The 24,326-nt window shown below is 36.4% G+C and overlaps 1 protein-coding gene across 1 annotated transcript; it reads right to left on the bottom strand.

Annotated features, from left to right (window-relative positions):
* Positions 1-1,457: 1,457 nt before the first annotated feature.
* Positions 1,458-23,735, bottom strand: cfap221 (cilia and flagella associated protein 221). The gene is given in 29 exon segments (XM_056453685.1): positions 1,458-1,554; positions 1,766-1,813; positions 4,263-4,373; positions 4,460-4,540; positions 4,611-4,711; positions 4,974-5,129; positions 7,110-7,144; positions 7,147-7,186; positions 7,188-7,281; positions 7,358-7,476; positions 7,916-7,996; positions 8,131-8,209; positions 9,099-9,102; positions 9,708-9,814; positions 9,988-10,070; positions 10,072-10,083; positions 12,503-12,586; positions 12,670-12,757; positions 13,852-13,960; positions 14,265-14,366; positions 16,918-17,047; positions 17,691-17,811; positions 19,661-19,820; positions 20,332-20,456; positions 21,022-21,122; positions 21,212-21,307; positions 22,387-22,473; positions 23,159-23,259; positions 23,606-23,735. Coding segments are annotated over 29 exon segments (2,679 nt in total). The 3' UTR covers positions 1,458-1,460.
* Between the last annotated feature and the right edge of the window lie 591 nt (positions 23,736-24,326).

Below are 24,326 nucleotides of genomic sequence, written 5' to 3'. Positions count from 1 at the left end.
AAAACAGCAAGACCAACATTGAAACCAGCATCAAAACATATCTAACCAGCCTATGCTGTTTTTATTTTAGCAGGGCTACCACTACTAAATCGACTACACTGCTCAGCATAAATGAGATTTTATTTTGAAAATAAATATTAAATAATTTCCCAGTGATGGGTTGCAGCTGGAAGGGCATCCACTGTGTAAAACATGTGCTAGATAAGTTGGCGGTGCATTCCGCTGTGGCGACCCCTGATTTATAAAGGGACCAGGCCGAAAAGAAAATGAATGAATGTTAAATACATTTCTCGGCAAATATAGGCAATATGTTTTGGTTCATTTCCATTAAAATAAGATTTTGAGTAGCTACCTAACATATTTAGGAAATTAAATTTAATACATATAAAATCAAAACATTGCAAAAAATAAAATACAACATACAGTTTAATCTACAAAACTTAAAAAAAAAAGAATAATTATTTACGTTTCTCTTAATTTTTCCTATTTCCCCCTACATATTAATTTGGGTGTACTAATTTTTTGGACTATGATCTTATGTTATTTTATTAGTTTATTTCCAGTTTTGGCTTTGGTGACTAATCTAATGTATATGCACAATATGACTCCTAAAAAACTAAAAAACATTTTTCATGCAAAATAATTATGCACACAATTTGTTTTTATGGTCTTGCTTTTGTAACACAATGTGTAGGTAAATCTACTTAGAAAATGTCACATTTTCAAGGTACACCATGGTTTGGAAAAGTCAAGGTTTTAAAACCACCAGAATTTTCGTTCCTACGGTATACGGTTTGTATGTTTTTTTTGTTTTAAGATTTTTAGAACAGTAATGCCGTTTTAAATTGTAAAGAAATTTGTGTTTTTGACACTTATGAAGAGAGTAGAATTCAATGATTCATTTGAATTACTTAGTCTGACATGTTTACTATTTAAAAATATTTAAAATCCTTCTAAAAATAAGATGTATTGTGTTCAATGGGACAAAAAAATGTAGTGTTTTTAAACCCAGACATTTAAGAAGAACTTATTTTAGAGTAGTAACCACAATACCATAAAACTGATATTTTTATCCAAGGTTATCATATCGTCAAAATCTTATACCGGTCCATGCCTAGTCATATACAGTAAACGTTTACTATAAAGTATACAGAATGACAAATAAATTGAGTCCAGAAAAAAAGAACTCATAAAAAGAAGACATCCCTACAAAAATACTGACCATAAAAGCCAGTTTATGAAGGTGCAGCTGCTAAGTTTCATGTGTCAGACACTTAATGCCATCTGGTGGCTTGTCACTGTATTTTGCTCAAGTCTGCACATTTACCTGAGCTGGCACTCTCCATTTCACTGTTTTGTGCTTTTACTCACAATTTCTAAAGCATAAGGAACGCTGCAAATTTTCAACATTTTATTTAGTAATAAAACTGCTATTTATGGTCACATGATGAGGCACGTCTTCATATTCCTGTAGATTTGAATTCTTTGAATCTATTCAGCACTCTTGCTCTCAGTCTGGTGTGTGTCGACTCCGGCAGCTGCTCGTGTGTGTCTCTGAGATAAACAAATCAAGAGAGGAAGAAAGTTTAACGTTATCTGGTACCTATATAACAAGGCAACGGTGGAATCAACTTCCTCTGCATGCTAGAGAAGCAGAACAAATAAAGAACTGCCAATAAATATTAAGTTTATAGCTTCACTAGTTACACAATTTATATGAGAATTATGTGCTACATCACATCAAATCAGAAGTGATGGTTCTCACCTTGTGGTTGTGTCTGCAGATATGGGTGTTGCTACTGGAGTTGTGGGGCTTGAAAACAGAGAAGATTAACTCTATGTTTGTCTGACAGTTATAAAGCACAAGACAATCAACATGAACACACAGTAAAGTTTCAGGATTGGCAACCACACATGAAGAATTAGTTTACCCAAAATAGAAAATCCTGATATTAATTACTCAGCCTCATGTCATTTCAATTCCCTGAGGCATTGGCTTGTCTTCAGAACACAAATGAAGATATTTTAGATTAAATCCGAGAGCTCCCTCATCCTCCATGAAGAGCAAGGGTCCCAAAAACATTGTCAAAAATTCCATGTGACTTTATTTGTTCAACTGTAATTATACAGAGCTCCAAGAATATTTTTGTTCTAGTATGTTTACCAATACTTCATGTAATATGACAAAAACATACAGTTGTTTTTACAGTTACGTTTTTGGCACACAAAAGTGTTCTTGGAGCTTTATATATTTACAGTTGATTCACTTAAGTTATATAGGATGTTTTGATAATGTTTTAAATGGCCTTTAAACATCTCTAGACTTTTGCTGTCTATGGAGGATGATAGAGCTTTCAGATTTCATCTAAAATAACTCAAGTTTTGGTTCAAAGACAAACAGAGGTCTCGGGATTGGAATGATATGAGGGTATTACTGTAATGACAGAATTTTTATTTTTAGGTGAACAAACCCTTAAAAACAGGAATCCATAAAAATGATCAATTCCTGTGGCAAACCTGGTTTATTTGCAACTCACATGTTTAGTATGTGGTATTCTTGACCTAATAAATTTTACAGCAACTAAAGATTTATTAAGTTCTCTGCTTTTAACCAAGCCAACGTCGACAGAGCCTCTATATTTTATGTCTGAAAAGCTGTTTGATTAAGGGCTCTTGAAGTGTTGCCATGCCCACTTACCATATTGTTTTAAGACTTGGCTCATGAAGTAATTAAGTAGGCAGGTGCGTGTCTTTTTATTTATATCTTATTATTATTGCTTAGGGCCCCTAGAAATCTAAGACTGACTTTGGTTTCACCTTGTGTAGCTAAGCTTTGCCTAAGTCTGAGCAAAAGAAAAAATATTAACCCTCAATAACTCATTGAATACTCAATTCTGGAGTGTTACTGGGGTTTATTACAAGACTTTCTTAAGTGAAGTTTCACAAACTAATTTTGAGAGGAGCACGTGATATGATTGACTAAAGCTCGTCCATATCGCTAATCATTAGCTAGCCAATTGGATTATCCCAAATTTAATATAAATATCCAGCCTAAACTTCATTCCCCATCTTCGTATTGAAAAAAAACCCCTATCCTTCCCTTCTCCCTCCACCTCAATTCTAGGATCGGGCGACATGGTGACTCAGTGGCTAGCACTGCTGCCTCACAGCAAGAAGGCCACTGGTTCAAGTCCTAGCTGAGCCAGTCGGCGCACTCTGTACGGAGTTTACATGTTCTCCCCATGTTCGAGTGGGTTTTCCCCAGGTACTCCGGTTTCCTCCCTCAGTCTAAAGACATGTGACACAAGTGAATCGTAGCAACAGTCACAAGCACTTAACGCTTACATACTGAATTGATTCCTATAGAACCATCTTATTAATTAAGATATAGGCAAAACAAACCAGGGGGCTCTCGAGAACTATCTGATCTTGTATTTCTGAAGCCTTGGGCTCATCTATCTCCGAGCTCATGGTTCTCTCCCGGGACAGCATGCCAAACCAGCTATCATAATCAAGCATTATCTAAGTGTGAACTCTTGAAAAAGGTTTTCACCTGATAAAGAGTTAAACACACCAGATAGGCTCTAAAACAATCCAACATTGTTAAACTGCTGACCACCAATTTGGTGTGTCCCAAACTTTAGACAAAACATATGAAATTTTATGAGGTTTCGAGCGTCATTACAAATGGCTGTCCCCAAAAATAGAGCCCTTTGTAAGGTATAGGGGCAATTGTAAGGGTCCCGTGAAGTGCTTTGAAACGTGCACTTTTATTTGATGTTTGCCGTAAACTCAACCGAAACATGAGAGGGTGGGACATAGTGTCTCATCTCCCCTTTTTTTAAAACGGCTAATGACGTTTAGTTTTATCACCGCTCTGCAAGTCGCAGTGGTTGAGTTCAAGCGCATCAAATAAAAAGCAAAAGCATCTTGAAGAGAGCAGGGCATGTCAGATACTAGAGAGCATTTGATTGATCACAATTTGATAAGAAACTGAAGTATGAGGTGACTTGAATAAAACCATCATACCAAAACAAACTATCAGCTTTACATGTTTCTATCAGTTTTATATCTCCTAAACGTGAATTTTGTTACTGTTTTAGTGCGCACTAGCTTATACATATCCTAAAAACTAATAATACTGATACTACATCTAAAAATCTTTAATTTCATAAGACCTTTAAGTCATCAACTTTGACAGTAGTGTGTGTGTGTGTGTATGTGTGTTGCCCATTACTTTATAACTATAGTACTGTACCAACCCATTGCCTTCATCTGGTTCCTGTTTAACAGATGTGGCTGAAGATCTTTCAGACAGTCTGAACTCTGCTTCAACCATCTCTGGAGTGAGACGAAGCTCCGAGCTCTCAGACCTGGCAGAGAAATCACACTGTCACCGATCAGTCACAAACAATCAAGATGGAGGGTTTATTCAAGCTGGTGGCTAATCTATATTTACACTCCAGACTGAATCTCATCTCTGATGCTGTCGGGCAGATTCTGAAGTACTGGAGGAGCCTCCATAGGCAGCATGTCAGACCTGTATAAAAAAGTTCTGCAAGAATTAGACTTTTGTTGTGTGTGGAAATTTATGCTTGTGTGATACTTACATGTGTGGGACACAGTCGAATTTTGGAGTGGAAATATTGGATAAAGTGTTCAGTGCCACAGAGGGAAACTTCTTCCATGTCATAATCCCTTTGATTATATCCTATAGATAATGAACAATTACAGGATGAATGTATTTTGAAGTGGAATATTATTAAACAAATAATTCTAGTCCTGGATTCGTTTTTTTTTTGTTCCTTTCAAACAGCACAAGGTATAGTACAAGTTGTTATATAAAACTTTAATTTAAAGCCCTAGTTTAAAATTAATAGTATAAAAAAATAGTATATAGTGTACAAAAAACTATAGTAAAGCTGAGTTAAAACTTTCTATGCAAAAATGTTTCTTGTATATTGTGGACAAACCTGTCTATCTAGAATTTTCTTCTGTTTTGTATTGTCGACACCTCTGACACTGGGGTTAGTGATGGTGTATCGAGGCAGCGGACACAAATGAAAGTCCAGGTCACACTCCAGGTAAAGAGGAGCTGCTTTAAAGGCATAAACGTGTGGAGCTGGATTCTACAAAGACAACATCTATCATTTAAGCAAAGTAAGACCGAGCCGTGTTCAAACATGTCTGAAAAAAATCATTGTTAAATTCTGATGTGAAAAAAGAATACAAAACAAAACTGATGGGCTACAATGTTAAATACAAAACTGAATAAATACGTACTGTTGCAGAATTCCAATATTATTGTAGCTTCATGAATATATATATTTTTTTTTACACTTGTTTTTTTGTCACAGTTCCAATTTTATCCATATTTCAAGAGTTCACACTTAGCTGATGATTGATTATAAAGCTTGTTAGGCATGCTGCATGCTGTCCCGGGAGAGAGCCCTGAGCTCCCTCTTGTTTGCAAGGCGAGAGGGGAGTTTAAGCTCAGGTAGATCTCGAGAACTCCCCTGCTGTAGTAGCTAATGAACCGTTAGTGATTGCTCTTAAAAGAAAACTACTTACTAGGAGCACATCTATTTGGATTAGTCAATTAACTTGTTGCATGTTTTTGGATGGTGGGGGGAAACCAGGGAACCCGGGGGAAACCCACGTGAGCACGGAGAGAACATGTAAACTCCGCACAGAAACGTCGGCTGGCTTGGTAAGGACTAGAACCAGTGACGTTCTTGCTGAGGCAACAGTGCTAACCACTGGGCCACCCTGCCACTCATCTAGAAAAGGAGGAAGAGTAGGGGTAGAAGGGGGATTCTTCAAAACGAAGATTGGCTGTTATATGGAACGTAGGGAATTTATAGTGGCTTAGGAATCATATGATTGGTGAATCATAAATTGAATAATGCGGAACCGGTGTCCTGACCATTTATCCTACCCATCAGATTATGCTACCAACACTGTATATGAATGGTTCTGAGGTTTGGGTTAGGGATTAGGTAGGTTAGGGCGATATTACAGCTTCATATCACTCTACTCCACATTAAAATTTAGACTAGTAGCAAAATCCAATGGGTAGCATATTGCGTCATCAAAATATGCTACATACTTTTGGAATGAGAGGTAGGACAATCTGACGAGGTAGGACAAATCGACAGAACACCGGCTACTAACAATCATAAGCACGTGATCCTATTAAAATTAGTTTATAAATAAACTTCACTTTACATTCATATTATTTCAGTTTTAGTTTTAGGTTTATTTTTCAACTTTAAATCAGCTGAAATAAAATAAATGTATAAACTTTTTAATATTTTATGTATATTGGTTTTCATTTTATTTCTAGTAACTTAAGCTTTATTTGTTTAATCATTTTATATTTAGTTTTAGTTAAGAACCCAGCAGGCACAGGACGTCAACATGACATCAGATTGACGTTGTACCCCAAAATCATGGGGACGTCGCATTTTTTTGGAAATGAAAACCGGGTTGACGTCAGAACCCAACGTGAACAATCAACATCCAATCTAAAATCATCGTCTAATGATGTTACAGCTTGACATTTTGTGGATGTTACCACTATGATGTCCATCAGACGTTGGATTTTGGTTGCCATACCTGACAAATAAATGTAAGTAGTTGACGTCAATATGACATTGGTTTAAGATGTTGGCTCGACATTGGATTTTGGCCACTTTCCAACACAACGTAAAATCAACCAAATATCAACGTCATTTGGCATTGTTATTGGACGTCAAAATAACGTTGTCTTTAGACGCTGGCCAGACCTTAAAGTTTGGCCACCCGACGTCATAACCTAAATCTAAATGATGTTGTGTACCTGCTAGGAACACTCAAAAAAAGGATTTTTGCAGCTTGTTGAAACTACTTATTTAAAATTAGCTGAAACAACACAATTCTTGAGGTTTTTTGGATGTTCAATCCACTTAAATTAAAAAAATTAAAAAATAATTACATTAACTTCATCTATTTGTGTTGGGACAACATGAAGGATTTGTGTGGAACCAAGCATTTTTACAGAGAAAAATTGTGCTTTGCTGATAGCATAAGAATTCTGTTATGATAATATGTGGCTCAATAAAACGTACAAAGATCCGTAAAGGGTGTGCGCTGGGTGGTTTAGGAGTGTTTCAGGTGCACAGAAACTAAGAGTGGGATTTAAACTCCAGATCTGCTCTATCATCTTCCTGTGGGTTTTTCTCTTCCTCATCCTCATTGAGATCTACAGATGTACATGTCACCACAGGAAACAGCTCGTCCCTGTAAAGACATAAAATTCAGATTGGCTTTTGAATTCAAACAAATAACAGTATTTTAAAAGAATGAATAAATAAACATGTAGTTTACCTGTGCTCCAGTGCGTAAAGGTCTACACAGCTCAGGAGGAATATATGATGCTGCTGCCTCATAGGCAGATAATGGCTGATAACCCATCAGTCTGTAATGCTGGGGGACCTGAAGAATAAACACATACAGAGTTCATTCCAATTAATATTTCATAATATGATCAAAAACACTGACAAATGCCACTGATATTAACAATTAAAAGTTCCAATGCAGTAGTTTCTTTATTCTCTTTAATATCGATGTCAAACTGTTTGGATACTAACATGCTTCAAAATATCTTTGTTTTATTATGACAAATAATCGTGGGAATACTACAATAAAATAATATTATAGCCATTGAATTTATTACAGACTACATGTGGTATTTCCAAAAGTTTCCCACATACAACACATTTTCCTGTATTTTCCATTAAAATTTAGACATGACATTGCATGACATTTCAAGCCAAAATCTCCCACTTGCTGGAATTTCAAACCCAAAAATTACAAGACAAAAATCCCTATTATATGTTCAATGAACGGGGAAAACATTTTCTTCTTCCCGTACTTTTAGAGTGAACAATGGAGTCCTGAGTTTCATATCTGCTTCAGGCGTTTTTGCAGGAACGTGACGAAATGCATTCGCAGCCTGAAAACCACAAAATATGGCATCAAATCACACATCTCTAATGCTGAACTGAAACTTTATTTGGAAATATCTACTTAACTCTAGATCACAATTATAAAGCATGCTATAAACAGTAACTATAAGCAATCTCTCACAGATTTGTCAGCCTGGTCTTCAGATATAAGTGTTTTGAAGGAGAAGGGTCTGATTTTTTCTGGAGTCAGTATAAAAAGACTGACTTCTCATCCACATCTACAACAAAACAACACATACGTGTTCAAAGGATATCTGTTTGTGTGATATGGCAGGTAGTTATAATTATATATATACACTCACCGGCCACTTTATTAAGTACACCTGTCCAACTGCTCATTAACACAATGTCTAATCAGCCAATCATATAGAAGCAACTCAATGCATTTAGGCATGTAGACATGGTCAAGACGATCTGCTGCAGTTCAAATCGAGCATCAGAATGGGGGAGAAATGTGATTTAAGTGATTTTGAACTTGGCATGGTTGTTGGTGCCAGACGGGCTGGTCTGAGTATTTCAGAAACTGCTGATCTATTGGGATTCTCATGCACAACCATCTCTTGGGTTTACAGAGAATGATCCAAAAAAGAGAAAATATCCAGCGAGCGGCAGTTCTGTGGGGGCGCAAATGCCGTTGTTAAGTCAGGGAGAATGGCCAGACTGGTTGAGCTGAATAGAAGGCAACAGTAACTCAAATAACCACTCGTTACAACCGAGGTATGCAGAAGAGCATCTCTGAACGCACAACATGTCCAACCTTGAGGCGGATGGGCTACAGCAGCAGAAGACGCACACCGGGTGCCACTCCTGTCAGCTAAAAGCTTTTACAATTAGATTGTGTCAAAGCAGCTTCACATAGAATATTATAGGCAAATTGAAAACAGTGTCAGTTCATTTTCAGTGTTGAAGTTCAGTTTAGTTTAGTTCAGTGGTGGTTTAATATTCACTGCTGAGAGTTCAAACACTGAAGAGCAAATCCCATCGATGCTCAGCTCCAAAGTTGCTCCATGCAAGCCAAGCGGCGACGCGGCGAGGGAAAAAACTTCACTAATTGGCGAAAGTGAAGAATTAAAAAACCTTGAGAGAAACCAGGCTCAGTTGGGCACGACCATTTCTCTAATGGCCAAACGTCTTGTGCAGAGCTGCAGTCTAGTCGCCGGAGGCTGGAGAGCGCTGGACGTCCATCGTGGAGAAGCTGCAGGTGGGGGACCACAGTGTCCCTATCATCTGATGGCTACTTCCAGTAGGATAATGCGCCATGTCATAAAAAGTGAATCATCTCAGACTGGTTTCTTGAACATGACAATGAGTTTACTGTACTCAAATGGCCTCCACAGTCACCAGATCTCAATCCAATAGAGCACCTGCGTGATGCTATCATGTCAATATGGACTAAAATCTCTGAAGAATGTTTCCAGTACCTTACTGAATCTATGCCATGAAGGATTAAGGCAGTTCTGAAGGCAAATAGGGGGGTCCAACATGGTACTAGTAAGGTGTACCTAATAAAGTGGCTGGTGAGTGTATACTTACTATATTTTAGTTAAAGTCACAATACTTTTTTTCCTGTATTTGTGTTTGTATTCTATATTTCTATACTTAAAATAGACATTTTATACAATGGTAAACAACCATAAAGTCATTCCTTTCAGCAATTTAATATATTCTTTCTGAATACAAGCATTCATTTCTTTCGACAAAATCCAGTCACCTGATTCATTGTTTTCCCTGCTGACTCCTGGTTTTTGCGAACAAGCTCTCTTAGAGACACCAGCCTCTTGTTCATCCGACATTGAAGAACAACCCTCAATTTAACCCAACACAGTGTAACATTATTACACTTATTAGTACAGTCAAGCCTTTTATTATCAAGCCACAGATAATCAACAGAGTGAGAGGTAAACAACCACCGTAATAATGTGCTAAATAATAGAGCAATGTCAACCAAACTCAATTACATTATTAGAGTTATGGTACCTTGCGAGCGGCCTGCTGAAAGAGTCTGAGCGCTCTCTGTCTGACCTCCAATTGGCCAGTTCCATAACGGCTGAAAACAGCAGTGGCATGCTGGGACCTATAAACAGGAGCTACTTAATAAGTCTAAAACATATCAATCTTTCCATAATGACTAATAAGTAGTAAGTCATGTTATTCAAATTCAGAACAATGTATCCACTGCAGATGCAGTTTTATTAAATGAGTCTGTCATAGATTCCTACAGTACTTACTCAAATGCAAGTGTTCTTATGCTATCAGGGAAGTACATATTTGCAATATAAGTAAATCTGGACTATATTAAAGGTACACTAAAGTTTTTTTGGAAATATGATTATTTCACAAGTGACCTAAAGTTATACAGTTGAGTTTTAGTAATTTGAATCCATTTAGCCGATCTCCGGGTCTGGCAAGTGCACTTCTAGCTTAGCTTAGCATAAATCATTGAATTGGATTAGACCGTTAGCATTTAGCTAAAAAAAAAAAAAAAAAAAAGATATTTTTTCCCTATGTAAAGCTTGACTATACTGTAGTTACATTGCTATGATACTATGCAGGCACTTTTACCTAGTAACAGTACCTCCACACAGAAATGCTAACTGACCCAGCCGGGGCTCGAACCAGTGACCTTCTTGCTGTGAGGTGGTCTGTGCTACCCACTGTGCCACCACGCCTAATTGCCTAATCGAGTTTTATTGAAAACTTTTTACATAGTTGGCATTAAGAAAGAACATAGAAATGTTATCTGGCTAACATCTAGCAGCTAAATGTGTCTGGAAAAAACGTCCCAAGTCTTTTATTTTCATAACAGGCGCGGACGTGAATGCATCTGAATGTTCTGATTGGCTAAAGTAGACATCTCACGGCAGTGCGTTCTAGAACGTGAACACGCTCTTTCCGGCAATCTTCCTTCTGTGTTCACACAGTGCAGCATTCCGGCAAATTATCGATAATGTTTACAAAAATAGCCGGAACAAATTTACTGGTATTTTCAAAAAGACCTGTTCACACATGTCGACCTTTCCGGAAAATTGCTGGTAATTTTCCGGAAAGGTCTGTATGTGTGAACAGGGGCTTTTAACAATTTAACAATTTTTTACATTTAATAAATGCCACCTTGATGAACAGAATAATGTTATTTAAATTATTAAATAAAATTAATAATTAAAAAATAACTGACCCAAACTTTGACTTGTAGTATATACAGTGTTTCCTCTAAGATTTTTTCCAGCTGTGGCGGCAGACTCTGTTGGGCCTTTTACACAGATCTACCAACTACCTGTAGCGTTATTTCATTGACAAATGTCATGAGCGCAGTATTACAAGTCGAGATCGCATTCATGTAATACGAGCATGTGAATTTCTGTGCTAGAGCGTCGATTTTCTGTTCGAGCACAAAACTTCTTGAGCACCCTCAAATATACGCTGCTCAACCGCAGATCTTCTTGTGCGCTCTCAAATAAACGCTACTGAAGTGCGATTTAGTTCAGAAAAGGTTGTGCAGTTATAATTCACTTACCTTTTAATACGTGCGATTATAACCCGCTATTTAAAAAAACGACTGAATGTTTTGAATGAGAAGCTGTAATGTAGACGTGGTGGGATGAATTTTGGTGTGGCGCCCTGCCATGGAAGAATGAGTGTAGTGGAAACCATGATATATAGTCAAGCCCAAAATTATTGAAACCCCAGGCATATTTTGACTCACTGTATATATATATATATATATATATATATATATATATATATATATATATATATATATATAATATTTAAAAATATTAAATAAAATTTTAATATATAAATTATATATATATAAATAATATTAAAAAATATTAAATAAAATTTTAATATATATAGAATATTTTCTTATTTATAATTTGCAAAGTTATAAAACAGACACAACCAATGACATTTGAACTAGTGTATTCTTTGTATGCTCTAGACAATACCTTGTGCTTTTTACAGCTGACGTAAAAGAGAAATTAGCTCAATACTCATGTGGTGTGCCATCTGAAAGTCGGCTTTCTGTCTTCTGATGGTTTCTGCTTCCACCCAAAAAGGGGAATTTACATGCACGGTGTAATAAATGATTCATGAGCTATTTTGAACTTAAATTTCACACATTCTGGGAACACCTGAGACTCATATTACATCTTCCCATCAAGCAATTTTTTGTTTGATAGAATTTCGGCCATCAGTGAAAATTTACCAGGCATCTAACAGTAGTCCAACAATAAACTTGTTAACAAATACACAGATTAGACAGACTTCACATGTGTAGTCATTCATTCCTCTCTTTTTCTCAGATTTTCACTGGAAACTCAAATGTATCCTTGTTTAAGCAATCTATGTCTTATAAACACACCAAAAAATGCTTGTGGGTTGTGAAAAGTGCAAATATTATCCTATTAAATGATACAGATTATAAACATGATTTTAAATCAATAAAAACATGGTAATACATTCAAAAATATTGGTATTACACTTCTGTGTACCTGTCCAACATGTCGCAAAACTCTCTGTGAGAAAAGTTTAGTTGAAGGTCTTGAAATAGCCAATGACTCACCACTGTATTTTAGCTGAAACATAGATAAAAATGCATTGGAGCACTGAGTGGAAATAATGTGACACAAAATGTTTAACAAAATGTTTTCTGACTTACTTTGTATGCAGCAACTGCCATTTCTTGCTCCTTTAGAATTTTAAGTTTTTGTTCCGTTGAACACGGATCATCACCCAAATCAACTTGCCTAAATATAGATCACATTAGTATTAGGGTTTTCCAGTTCACCCAAAATGACAGTCACTGTGTTATATAAACACATACAGGTCCATAAATATTTGGACATTGACACACAATGAATTTGAAATGAAACAAACAAGATGTGCTGTAACTGTAGACTGTCAGCTTTAAATTTCAATTTGAGGGTATTAACATCCAAATCAGGTGAATGCTGTAGGAATTACAACAGTTTGCATATGTGCCTCCCACTTGTTATGGGTCCAAACGTAAATGGACAGAATATTAATAATAAATCAAACTTTCACTTTTTAATACTTGGTATCAAATCCTTTGCAGTCAATTACAGCTTTGAAATCTGGAACGCATAGACATCAGCAGACACTGAATTTCATTCATGGTGGTGCTCTGCCAGGCCTCTACAGCAACTGTCTTCAGTTCCTGCTTGTTCTTGGGGCATTTTCCCTTCAGTTTTGTCTTCAGCAAGTGAAATGCATGCTCAATCGGATTCAGATCAGGGGATTGACTTGGCCACTGCATAACATTCCACTTCCTTCCCTTCAAAAACTCTTTGATTGCTTTTGCAGTATGCTTTAGATCATTAAACATTTGTACTGTGAAGTGTTCTTAAGCATTTGGCTTAATATGAGCAGAAAATATTGCCTGAAACACTTCAGTATTCATCCTGCTGGTTTTGTCAGCAGTCACATCATCAATAAACACAAGAGAACCAGTTCCATTGACAGCCATACATGTCCACGCCATGTCACTACAACCACCATGCATCACTGCTTAGGATCATAGCAGCTCGTTTCCTTCTCTTCTCTTCCCATCACTCTGGTGCAAGTTGATTTTGATCTCATCTTCCATAGGATGTTGTTTCAGCACCGTGAAGGCTTTTTTAGAACTCTAATCTGGCCTTTCTGATTTTGAGGCTCACCAATGGTTACATTTTGTGGTGAACCCTCTGTATTCACCACAAAAGTCTTCTCTTGATTGTTGACTCTGACACACATACATCTACCTCCTGAAGAGTGTTCTTGATCTGACAACTGTGGTGAAGGGTGTTTTCTTCACCAGGGAAAGAATTCTTTGGTCATCCACCACAGTTGTTTTCTGGGGTCTTTCTGGTATTTGGTGTTACTGAGCCCATTGGTGAGCTCAGATTCCAAATGCGAATAGCCACACTTGAAATGACCTCTGGACCTTTTATCTGCTCATTGTAATTGGGATAATGAGGGAATAACACACACCTGGCCATGGAACAGCTTAGAAGCCAATTGTCCAATTACTTTTGGACCCTAAACAAGTGGGAGGCACATATGCAAACTGTTGTTTTTCCTACAGCGTTCACCTGATTGGATGTAAAAACCCTCATATTAGATCGGTCAGTCTTCAGTTAAAGCACATCTTGTTTGTTTTCATGTCAAATTCATTGTGTTTGGTGTATAGAGCCAAAAATGTAAGATTCATGTCGATATCCAAATATTTATGGACCTAACTGTATATCAACACACCATCGAATAGGACTGCCTTCTCCTCCTTTTGTTGGACCCTCTTTAAAAACGCAGCTTCCTTCATTTCCCTTGTTTGGTCTGCAACCTTGGTATAGGACATGGCTTCAAGAAATAAAACATACAATCATCTCACATTAAAAAAAACAACAACTTTGATTTGTGGTCACAATCAATTCATATTGGATTAGTTGCATGTTATTCTCCAACTGTGTCAGTGTGTGTTCTGAAATTGATTAAACTCTTCAAACTGAATTCTGTATATACTGTGTGTTTCAGCTGCAACGGTGGGTCTAAAATTCAAGGACATCATACACCCTGCGGTAGGTAGCTACAAAATTTTGCTGAGAGTTAAGCGAAAAAAAAAAAAAAAAACTTTTTCATCTCTACTGCTGTCATCAGATTCTACTAGAATTACATACAGAGTGATGACACTGGTGAGAGCAGCACAAAATAAAGTGGTACGTACAGTATGAGCTAGAGAATGACCTCAAGAAAAAACACCTCTGTAAAAGCCCATTTTCAGGTTGGGTAACTTGCAAAAGGGGCATGTAATTTGTAGACTATAAAATGGGGCTTTTTTATTGTTATATAAACTCCACTCTGCTGACATGACCAGATAAGATCAGCAGCAATTTTCCATGCTGGTCCCGGCTTGTTTTTGCTTTTTAGTGCAGGTCTGATGCTGGTAGACCACCATAACCACCATAACAGTGGTGGATGAAATAATAGTACAGATAGCCTAATGCAATATTACTCAGGTTAAATTTTAATACGAATTTATTTATGAAAGCACTTGAATTTGTATATATTTAAGTATTAACAAGTACTGACTGGTTTGAAGTCCATGTGAAATCAATGTTATATTTTGCTAGCCCACATTGTTTTTCTTTAGGGAGAATAATTAATCCATGCAAGATAATCCACTGAAAAAAATAAAATGTTTGTAATCTTCAATTAAAGTCTGACCATTTGCTTCCATGTTTAGAGTGGCGGTCCTTCTCTGTTGACATCAGTTTGATGGCTTCGGTCACAATATTCTTAACCATGTCCCTCTCATTGTTAGTTTGATACAAGTGAATGATGCGCAAAAAGAAAGTCCCGCCCCTACTCAATATTCCATTTAAGGAAAGTAAGTACTGTACATCAACATACTGAAATCAAAGTCTCAGCAATGTCTATTACACATTGACTTTCAATCATTATTCGTTCAATCGAGGTAGATTTTCTGTGATTCTATAGATCATTCCCCTCCACACAGTTCTAATAATCTCTTTGAGTTTGCGCATGCTCATGTTGGTATCAGATTTGACAGTATTGAGCCAATGAGTTCCTTGGGCAGCCTTTCCTCCTACTTCCACTGACCATTCCCAGCATGACTGCCTTCTCGAGTGATTTGCTACACATGACATGGCTAAAATAGGATAATTTCTGTTTGTAATCTTGACTTCCAGCGAGGTCTTTGGCTTGATACACCCTAGGACTTCTTTGTTGGTGATTCTCGCTGTCCACAACTCGAAGGCGTCGATCAGTCTTCTGTCTGTCTTTGGTCTCGCAGCCATAGGTTGCTATGGGGAAGACAGTCGCGTTGACTAGCCTTGTTTTAGCTGCAGTGCTAATATCCTTACTTTTTCCAGGTGGCGTTCATTCTCACCATTGCATTCCACCCAATGGTTAACCGGCTCTTGAATTTAGGTGTCGTGTTCCCATTTCGGTCAATCTCGGAACCAAGGAATATAAAGTCCTGTACTGTCTCGATTTCTTCATTGTGGATCTTTATGCTACATCTTTTATTCTCGGAGGTCATCATCACCTTCGTTTTCTTGATGTTCAGGTAAAACCCCACCTTCTCAACCCCATCTCTTTTAGGATGAGTCGCTCCAGATCTTCTCTGCTTTCGACCAGTAGGGTGGTGTCATTGACATATCTAAGACTGTTGATGTTCCTGCCGCCAAATTTCACTCCGCTTTCGATGTCTTCTGGAGATGCTTTTCTTATGACTGCTTCTGCATACAGGTTGAAGATTGGTGGCGATAGAATGCAGCCTTGTCTTGTTCCTTTCCTCTCCAGATCTTGAACATTGACTTTAATTAATGTTAATTTAAGTGTGTAAACGAGTTAAAATAACAAAGCGTATCATATAGCCAAGTCTATGTGGCATACAGCTGCGGATACTCATATAGCATCCTTTTTGTGATACTACAACAATTATTCATATGTTTATTGTACTGTGAGGGGTAGGTTTAGCATCAATAAAATACAATGTAATGAGTAATTTAATGAATAATATGAAAAACACTCAGTATATATATATATTTTTTTTTTACTGTGATTAGTTGTGTTTAGGGTTGGGTATGGGTAGACTTTAATAAAATACAATGAATGGGTATTTTAATAAATAATATAAATAATTCTCATTAACTGGCTGCAACTGTATCCCTTCTCACAACAACCGTATATAAAAAGAATATAAAAAATTTATATATTTATATGTAAATACTGATCTTTAAAGTTACCAAATCTAGTTACAATGTCTGGTAAGAACATCCGCATTCCAGCATGTCGATACTGCAGCCTTTGCCAAACTTTAATTTCCTGGCTTTTCGTTTTTAACATGCACCTCAGAGGCCTTGTGGATGAGAAATGGTGTTCTTACCCTCCCGGAGGTCCCTAAATCTCATTTTATCTTGTGGCTGGAGAAGCATTTTAACCAGTCCGGCGTGAGTGCTGACATCTGTGGTGGAAACCTGGAGTTGTGGAACAGGTTTGGTCTTCTTTTTGCTGCCCTATAAGAGTAAAAACAGGCAAAGTCGATTGTGTGCATGATAATCAAATATTCATTTTCCACTATTATTTTCATTGTTATTATAATTACCACCAATGCTCATTTACATAAAGAGTCGCTAAAAATAAAACAGATATACAGTCATTGCAATATAGAAATTGCACACTTGAAACTATTTTTCCAGCTAAAAGCATGCTGGCCTATGAATGTAATTACATTTATGCATTTCCCACATTTGATGGCCTGACAGGGCATGCAGTCAATTCAAATTCAATTCCGTAAGCTCAGTGTAAACAATAAAATTACATTTGTAATTCAATCTCACACAAACCACTCTGCTACTGCTTTTTAATGGGACAAAATGAAACTGAGCTTCAGCTAATTCACATTCCTGCATCTGTACAGCTCAAAGCTATTCAGACCCTGTCTTTTCTGTTTTTGGTAATAGACTTTCACAGCTAGAAATGACCATACTGGGTATTTTTACTGGTAAACAACAAAATGGTTTGTCTGCTTCTCTAGCTAAACCAGCACCAAACCAATACTGAAATGCATGTTGAAGCTGATCAATTGAGAAAACAGGTTGGTAGGTCGATGACTGAATGCATGCATGAATTACTAAATACAATAATAGCTTTTCTAACCTTATCCAAGTAGGGAGTCATTTTAAGCTTAGGGTAGGATGTTAGAATCTGAGATTTTCCATAAGAAGTCTTCTGCTCTTCAGCAAAATCCTCTTCCTCGTCACCATTTCCATCTGGTTTACTAAGGCACAGTGAGCAAAAATGCCAATAATGTTCGTATAAAAAAAGTTAGGGTACTTTGGCAAGTAATTGTATACAAATTATTTGTTCTGTAGACAATCAATAAATATTTTAGGAAATACTCTGAAAAATGCCTTGCTCTGTTAAACATCGTTTGAGCAAAAATGCCAATAATGTTAGTATATTTAAAAAGTATAAAATAGCATTTGAAACATTTACATTACTTTTTCATCATTTCGATTTTTAGGATGGGATCAAGCAATAGGCCCTGTGAAACCGTGGTTTACAGTGAATTTAGAAAAGCTAAACACATCCAGTTGGTGAAAATGAGCCCTAAAAGGAAAGATATATTTATTATGTAACTTATTATGCTAATTTAAATTCTAAAATGTAATTTTTATGCGGAAAAAAAATTATCTAACGGTGACAGTAAATGGCAACAGAATGTTCTGAGGTGTAGCATGCTTTGTCTGATGGAGCTCAAATAAAAAAGAGACTACAAATGATGTGCTACATACAGTATATCAGTGTTTTTTGGTTACGACCCAAAAGTGGTTTTGTGAAGTGCAAAGTTTCCTTTAATTGACGTGTGTGAAAGCTATTGATGCTTCTGTCAGATGTGGTTCAAGAGAAAGTGCCTGAGAAAAACATGTCCTAAATAATGCAAGCTAATTTATACAAGTATAGGACATTATAAAAATCAGTATGTGAGTTCCAGCCTGCATAGTTATGGATTATTTAATGTTACTTTTTAGCACAAATATAGTATAATTAGTGTGTTCACACTGAAAATTCCAAAAGAAAAGCGGACTTTGAAAACTGTACTGTGCCAAAAGCAAGCCCTATGTTAACAGTGTCCATAAGCGCCACCAACTTCTCTGGGCTAAATTTGCAAGTCAAAGTAAATTTCAAAATCACTACTTTCTTTTTTATTTGTGTTTTCTATACTGTCCCAACTTTTTTCTGACTTGGGGTTGTATATATATATATATACATATACAGTGTATATATTATACAGTGGTACTTGTGTGTATGTGTCAACCATCTTTGATGCAGTGTAAATTTGAAAGCATTTCTACAGCTGAGAACCAGTCCCCACCACCAATATTGGCACCCTTGGTAAATATGAGCAAAGAAGGCTGTGAAAAAATGTCTTTATTGTTTGACCTTTTGCTCAAAATAATAACAAAATTTCTCACACTCTTTTCATCTCTTTCTCTGTTTGTCTCAGTCTGTCTATCATTGAGAACAAAAAAAAAAAAACTGTAAATGCATATCAAATATCTTTGATAAAAACAGGTGTGCCACAATTATTAGCACCCCTATGGATTCAAAGGGGCAAACTATTTTTGAAGAATATTCTCAGATATATCTTTTCATAATACACGGGAAACAGATGGAATTGTTGTGACTTGCCTGAAAAAGGAAGTGTGAATATTTTAAGCAAAAGATCAAAAGGTTAATCTATAAAGAAAAAATTTTCACAGCCTCATTTGCTCATATTTTATATTAATAAAGTTACATATTAATATGAGAATATATTCTATGCTAATATTAGTGGAGAGCACTGCATAAGTTCTATTTACTCAAATAAGTACATCAATTTATCTCTCAGGAGAGACTACGTATATGGTTTAAACCAGATGTATAGAGGCATAATGAAAGTTCACCAGTAACAATTGTTACTAATTATAACTTAATTATCTCATGTGATGTAAGTTTGAAAAGTTCTTTACAATGGCTTTACATGCAGTTCAACCAATCAGAAAAAGAGGATCTGAGTTATTTAAGTGTTTTTAGTTTTCTGCATTGCTATTGCACAGCAATTATTAATTTGTCAGTGGTAATACCTAAGCAGCAGGTTTGGAGTTGAAGAGCCTGTCACAGTCCAGATGACAGGTTTAGAGTTGAACTGAGAGATGATCAGCTGCAGTGTGATGTCTGCAGTACCATACCGCAAAGGGGTAAATGTCACTTTCAACACAGTCTTTCCATTTGCAGGAATGATCCCTGATTAACAGATGGATAACACTTGTGAAGTACAAATCTAAAACTAGTATACATTTGATCACTAAGTATTATCTCAGTGTTTAAAAAACAGCTTTCTGGAAAACTTGATTCTGATTGGTCAATCATGACCAAGGTATGCTATTCCCCAATAACTTACCAGTAAAACTAATAACACAGGAGCATGTAGGCGCAACAACTAATCATCCATTTTTCTTTCGGCTAGCTTCATGTTTAATTAAAGAGTTACCAATTATTATAGCTTCGAACAATATGTTATATTTAATTGCTTAGTTTTGTGGCAAAAAACACTTGAATTTTGAGATTTGAAATTTCCAGATGGCCTGTGTTATTTAGTGGTGGTCATCTCAGAATAACATATCTTGGAATGTTGTGACTGACCGATCAGGATTGAGCATTCCAGACAGCTGTGTAATAGTCTGCGATAACAACTGGCTAGAAGTACATAATACCTAACAGTAGTAACAGTAGGAAAATGAAAGAATTCTGTTACCTGAAAGTGGTCTAACAGTAAAGGCCTTATGTGGCTGAAGGCAGTGCACCTGGAACTCAAAGTCTACTGGACAACTGCAACTTAGTGGATCAAATGACTTGTACTATGAAAGCATAGAAAATGTACTGTAAGTGTAATATTTAGGGATGCACAATATATCAGCGGCCATATCAATATCGGCCGATAGATGCTATTTTGATTTTATCATTATTGGTCTGATAAGAAAAAATGATATATTATTCCAGATCTTTAAAGCTGCTTTTTTTTTTTTTTACGAATTTTGGTTAATGTTCAGTGACTTGGATTCTTTATGGATGCATTTTTTTATGTCAAACAGATTATATTTATACAAAAGAGCATTTAGAAAAGAGTATTTGATTACTCAAGTTCAGAGATCACTTTTATGAGATTTAAAAGGTTTTAAAATAAAATCAGATGTTCACTCTATGTTTTTGCCTTTTGTTTACGCAGTCATGCAGAAAAAATAGAAACATTTATGATTATAGGCTAATATATCGGTTATCGGTCTCCAAATCTAACAAGTTATTGGTTATAGTATCGGTCAAAATAGGATCGGTGCATCCTTAGTAATATTTATACTTTTTTTCTTTGAGAATCATCTGAAAGAAACCTATATCCCAATTATATAACCTGTTATTGGTGTAATTTGATGATTACTGTAAACTGTACCTCTGTCCAAGCGGCACCGGGGGAAGACTAATGTGAGATGGGATGTGAAGGTCATTGATAACAGGATATGCATGAACGGGAACCAGTAAGTTCTCTTCTCCCTTAAAATAACACGAACAGACACATCACCACTGTTTTAAGTGCTTTCAAAATTTGCATGTGCAAACAACAGCCAAACACATGTTTTTACCTTGCCATGAATCCTAATGTTATCAGAAAAGTAACGCCACTCATCTGGTCGAAAAAACACTGTAACAGTGTAAGCAAGACCCGGAACCAGTCGGCACTGCATTTAAAATAAAGGAACAGGATCAGAATTGAATGTTCTTAATGTTCTTAAAACAAGCCTTAGTTTTGTTCATGCAAAATATTATTGAATAAACAAATACTGAACACACATCTATAATGAAATATAGATAGAGTGGGGGAAATAAGTATTGAACACGTCACCATTTTTCTCAGAAAACCTATTTCAAAATGTGCTGCTGACTTGAAATTTTCCCCATATGCTGGTAACAAACAAAGAAATCCATATAAGCAAAGAAAACAAAACTAATTAGCTTACAAATTAAGTTATGTGTAATAAAATCAAATGACATAGAGAAAAGGTATTGAACACATGAAAAAGGGGGGTGTAGAAAGGTAGTGAAAGCCCAGACAGCAGCTGAAATCTCTCAGTAGTTCTTCAGCAGTTCTTTGCCCTTCCTGATTGTAAAAGAATATTCGCTGCTTCAGCCCAACATCTACATTAGCAGGATGATGAAGATGAAACCAGGGTGGACATTTCAGCAAGACAATGATCCAAAACACAGCTAAGGAAACTCTCAAATTCTTTCAGAGAATGAAAACTTAAGCTGTAGAATGGCCTAGCCAATCACCTGACCTGAATCCAATAGAAAATACAAATAAAAGATCAGATTTGATAGACCCAAAGAAACATCAAGATTTTTATACTCTGTTCAAGTCTGTGAAATAAACTCACATCTGAGCAATCCATGTTACTTCATTCTCCATATTAGAGGCGTCTTTAAGCTGCCGTCACCAAAAAAAGCCTTTTAAAGTATTAAATAGGTTTCAGTAGTTCAGTACTTTCTCCTTGAGTCATTTCATTGTTATTACACAGAACAAATTTTTTGGTTTTGTCATATTTTTATGTTTGTATTGTTAGGGTTTTTGCCAAAATCTAGTTAAATTTCATGTCAACAGCTCCTTTAGAAATATTATTCCCAGGAAAAAACATGATGTGTTGAATACTTTTCCCCCATTGTATATAGATATAATGAAATAAAATATTAGTAATATTAGTAATTAAAAATATCAGTAACAATAAAGCATGCTGAAAAACAGATTGTTGAAACAGGTTACCTTTTTGGTGTACTTAATTTGGAATTCCTTTGTCTGAGGTGGTAAAATATGGACACTCAGCACATCCGAGGAAACATTGACAAGTTTCTTAAGAAAAAAAAATGTTTTTTTTCATTACATCACACTTCCTCTAATATTTTCCCCCTTCTGAAACGTTTCTTTCAGTTACAACTGTTTGAGATGTTTCCCCTTTGACCACAGAGTATTATCAGTGGAAAACTGGCCACATGTTTCAGAAAAGAGGTCTTTAGAATGACTGAATATTTGTTTCAGATCAATGACACAAATAATAAGTCTCATTATATTACCATTACACGAGTCATGTTGACATTCCACAGAACATTCATTCATTCATTTTGTTTTCGGCTCATTCCCTTTATTAATCCAGGGTCGCCACAGTGGAATGAACCGCCAACTTATCCAGCACATATTTTACGCAGCGGATACCCTTCCAGCTGCAACCCATCTCTGGAAAACATCCATACACACTTATACACTGCGGACAATTTAACCTACCCAATTCACCTGTAACGCATGTCTTTGGACTGTGGGGGAAACAGGAGCACCCGGAGGAAACCCACGCGAACACGGAGAACATGCAGAACATGCAAACTCCACACAGAAATGCCAACTGACCCAGACGAGACTCAAACCAGCGACCTTCTTGCTGTGAGGCGACAGCACTACCTACTGCGCCACTGCGTCGCCTTCCACAGAACATTTCACATCAAAAATGTATTCAGTTTTTAGTGAGAATGCTAAGAAAACCAACCAGGATCTTCTTATAATCCTTTCCTACTTCAAAGCCACTGAAATGCAGTTCTGATGGCTCGGCCTGAACTACACCGTTACTCTTCAATGTGGTAAACACCTCTGCATGAAACATAAAAACACAATTATATAAGTTATTTAAACTGATATAGTTTGTCCGTCTAAAACGGGTGTCCAAACTCAGTCCTGGAGGGCCGGTGTCCTGCAGATTCTAGCTCCAACTTGCCTAAACACACCTGCAAGGATGTTTCTAGAAAGCCTATAAGAGCTTGATTAGCTAGCCCAGGTGTGTCTGACTGGGGTTGTAACTAAACTTTGCAGGACACCGACCTTCCAGGACCAAGTGTGGACACCCCAGGACTAAAACGATGCAGGTAAAGTTTGTACGCTGTAACAAAAGCTATAATGCTTAAGAAATAAACATTAGCCAAGGTAATAATGGTTCTACTTGTTTCCAAAAGGTGATTGGGGACAGTTGCACTCTTTGTGGTGTCCTCCAGCAGTTGGCTTAGAGGAAGTAGGTTTTTCCTCTTTACAGTCCTGGAGAATGTCTCAGGGGCAGAATGAACCACCTCCATCCCAGCCAGATCCCGATCACAACAACTAATCTAAACCTGTGAGCAGGATGTTGACAAATTACTTTACAACATCAGTGTAAAATTCAGTGTTTGTTTATTGTACTCCCTTAAATTATGAACAGTTTTTAAATTATAATTGTATGTAGGGGCACTTTTATGAGCTCATGAACTGAGACTGCATAGGATACTTTAAGTATTCATTGTCATGTAACATAAAGGCTTGGTTATAGTCTTAAATATACAATTGTCCATGTTAGTTTTTTTAATCTCCCAATGTGAAAATTGTTATGGTTTTTATTGTGGTAGAAGTGTGGTAACCTAAAAGTAAAGGATGTAATAAGTAGTAATGTTTATTTGTTTGTTTGTGGCAGACTTATTACCATTTGTATAACCACAGCTTTACTACAAATACCATGGTTAAACAACTTTAACGTTAGTGTATTAGTTACTAGTTAGTTTGTTTTATTTGATGTAAAACCATGGTTAATTTTCGTAAGAGAATTCAAATCAATTCTTTATTATTTCATAGCTTTGTATATAATTATTACGTTCTCATCTTTTCTCCTTAGCTTTACTTATTCAATATACATG

The sequence above is a fragment of the Danio aesculapii genome, chromosome 1, assembly GCF_903798145.1.
Source record: "Danio aesculapii chromosome 1, fDanAes4.1, whole genome shotgun sequence".
NCBI classification, from domain to species: Eukaryota; Metazoa; Chordata; class Actinopteri; order Cypriniformes; family Danionidae; genus Danio; species Danio aesculapii.
Note: the sequence above shows the minus strand (reverse complement) of the source record. Positions and strands in the feature narration are given on the sequence as shown.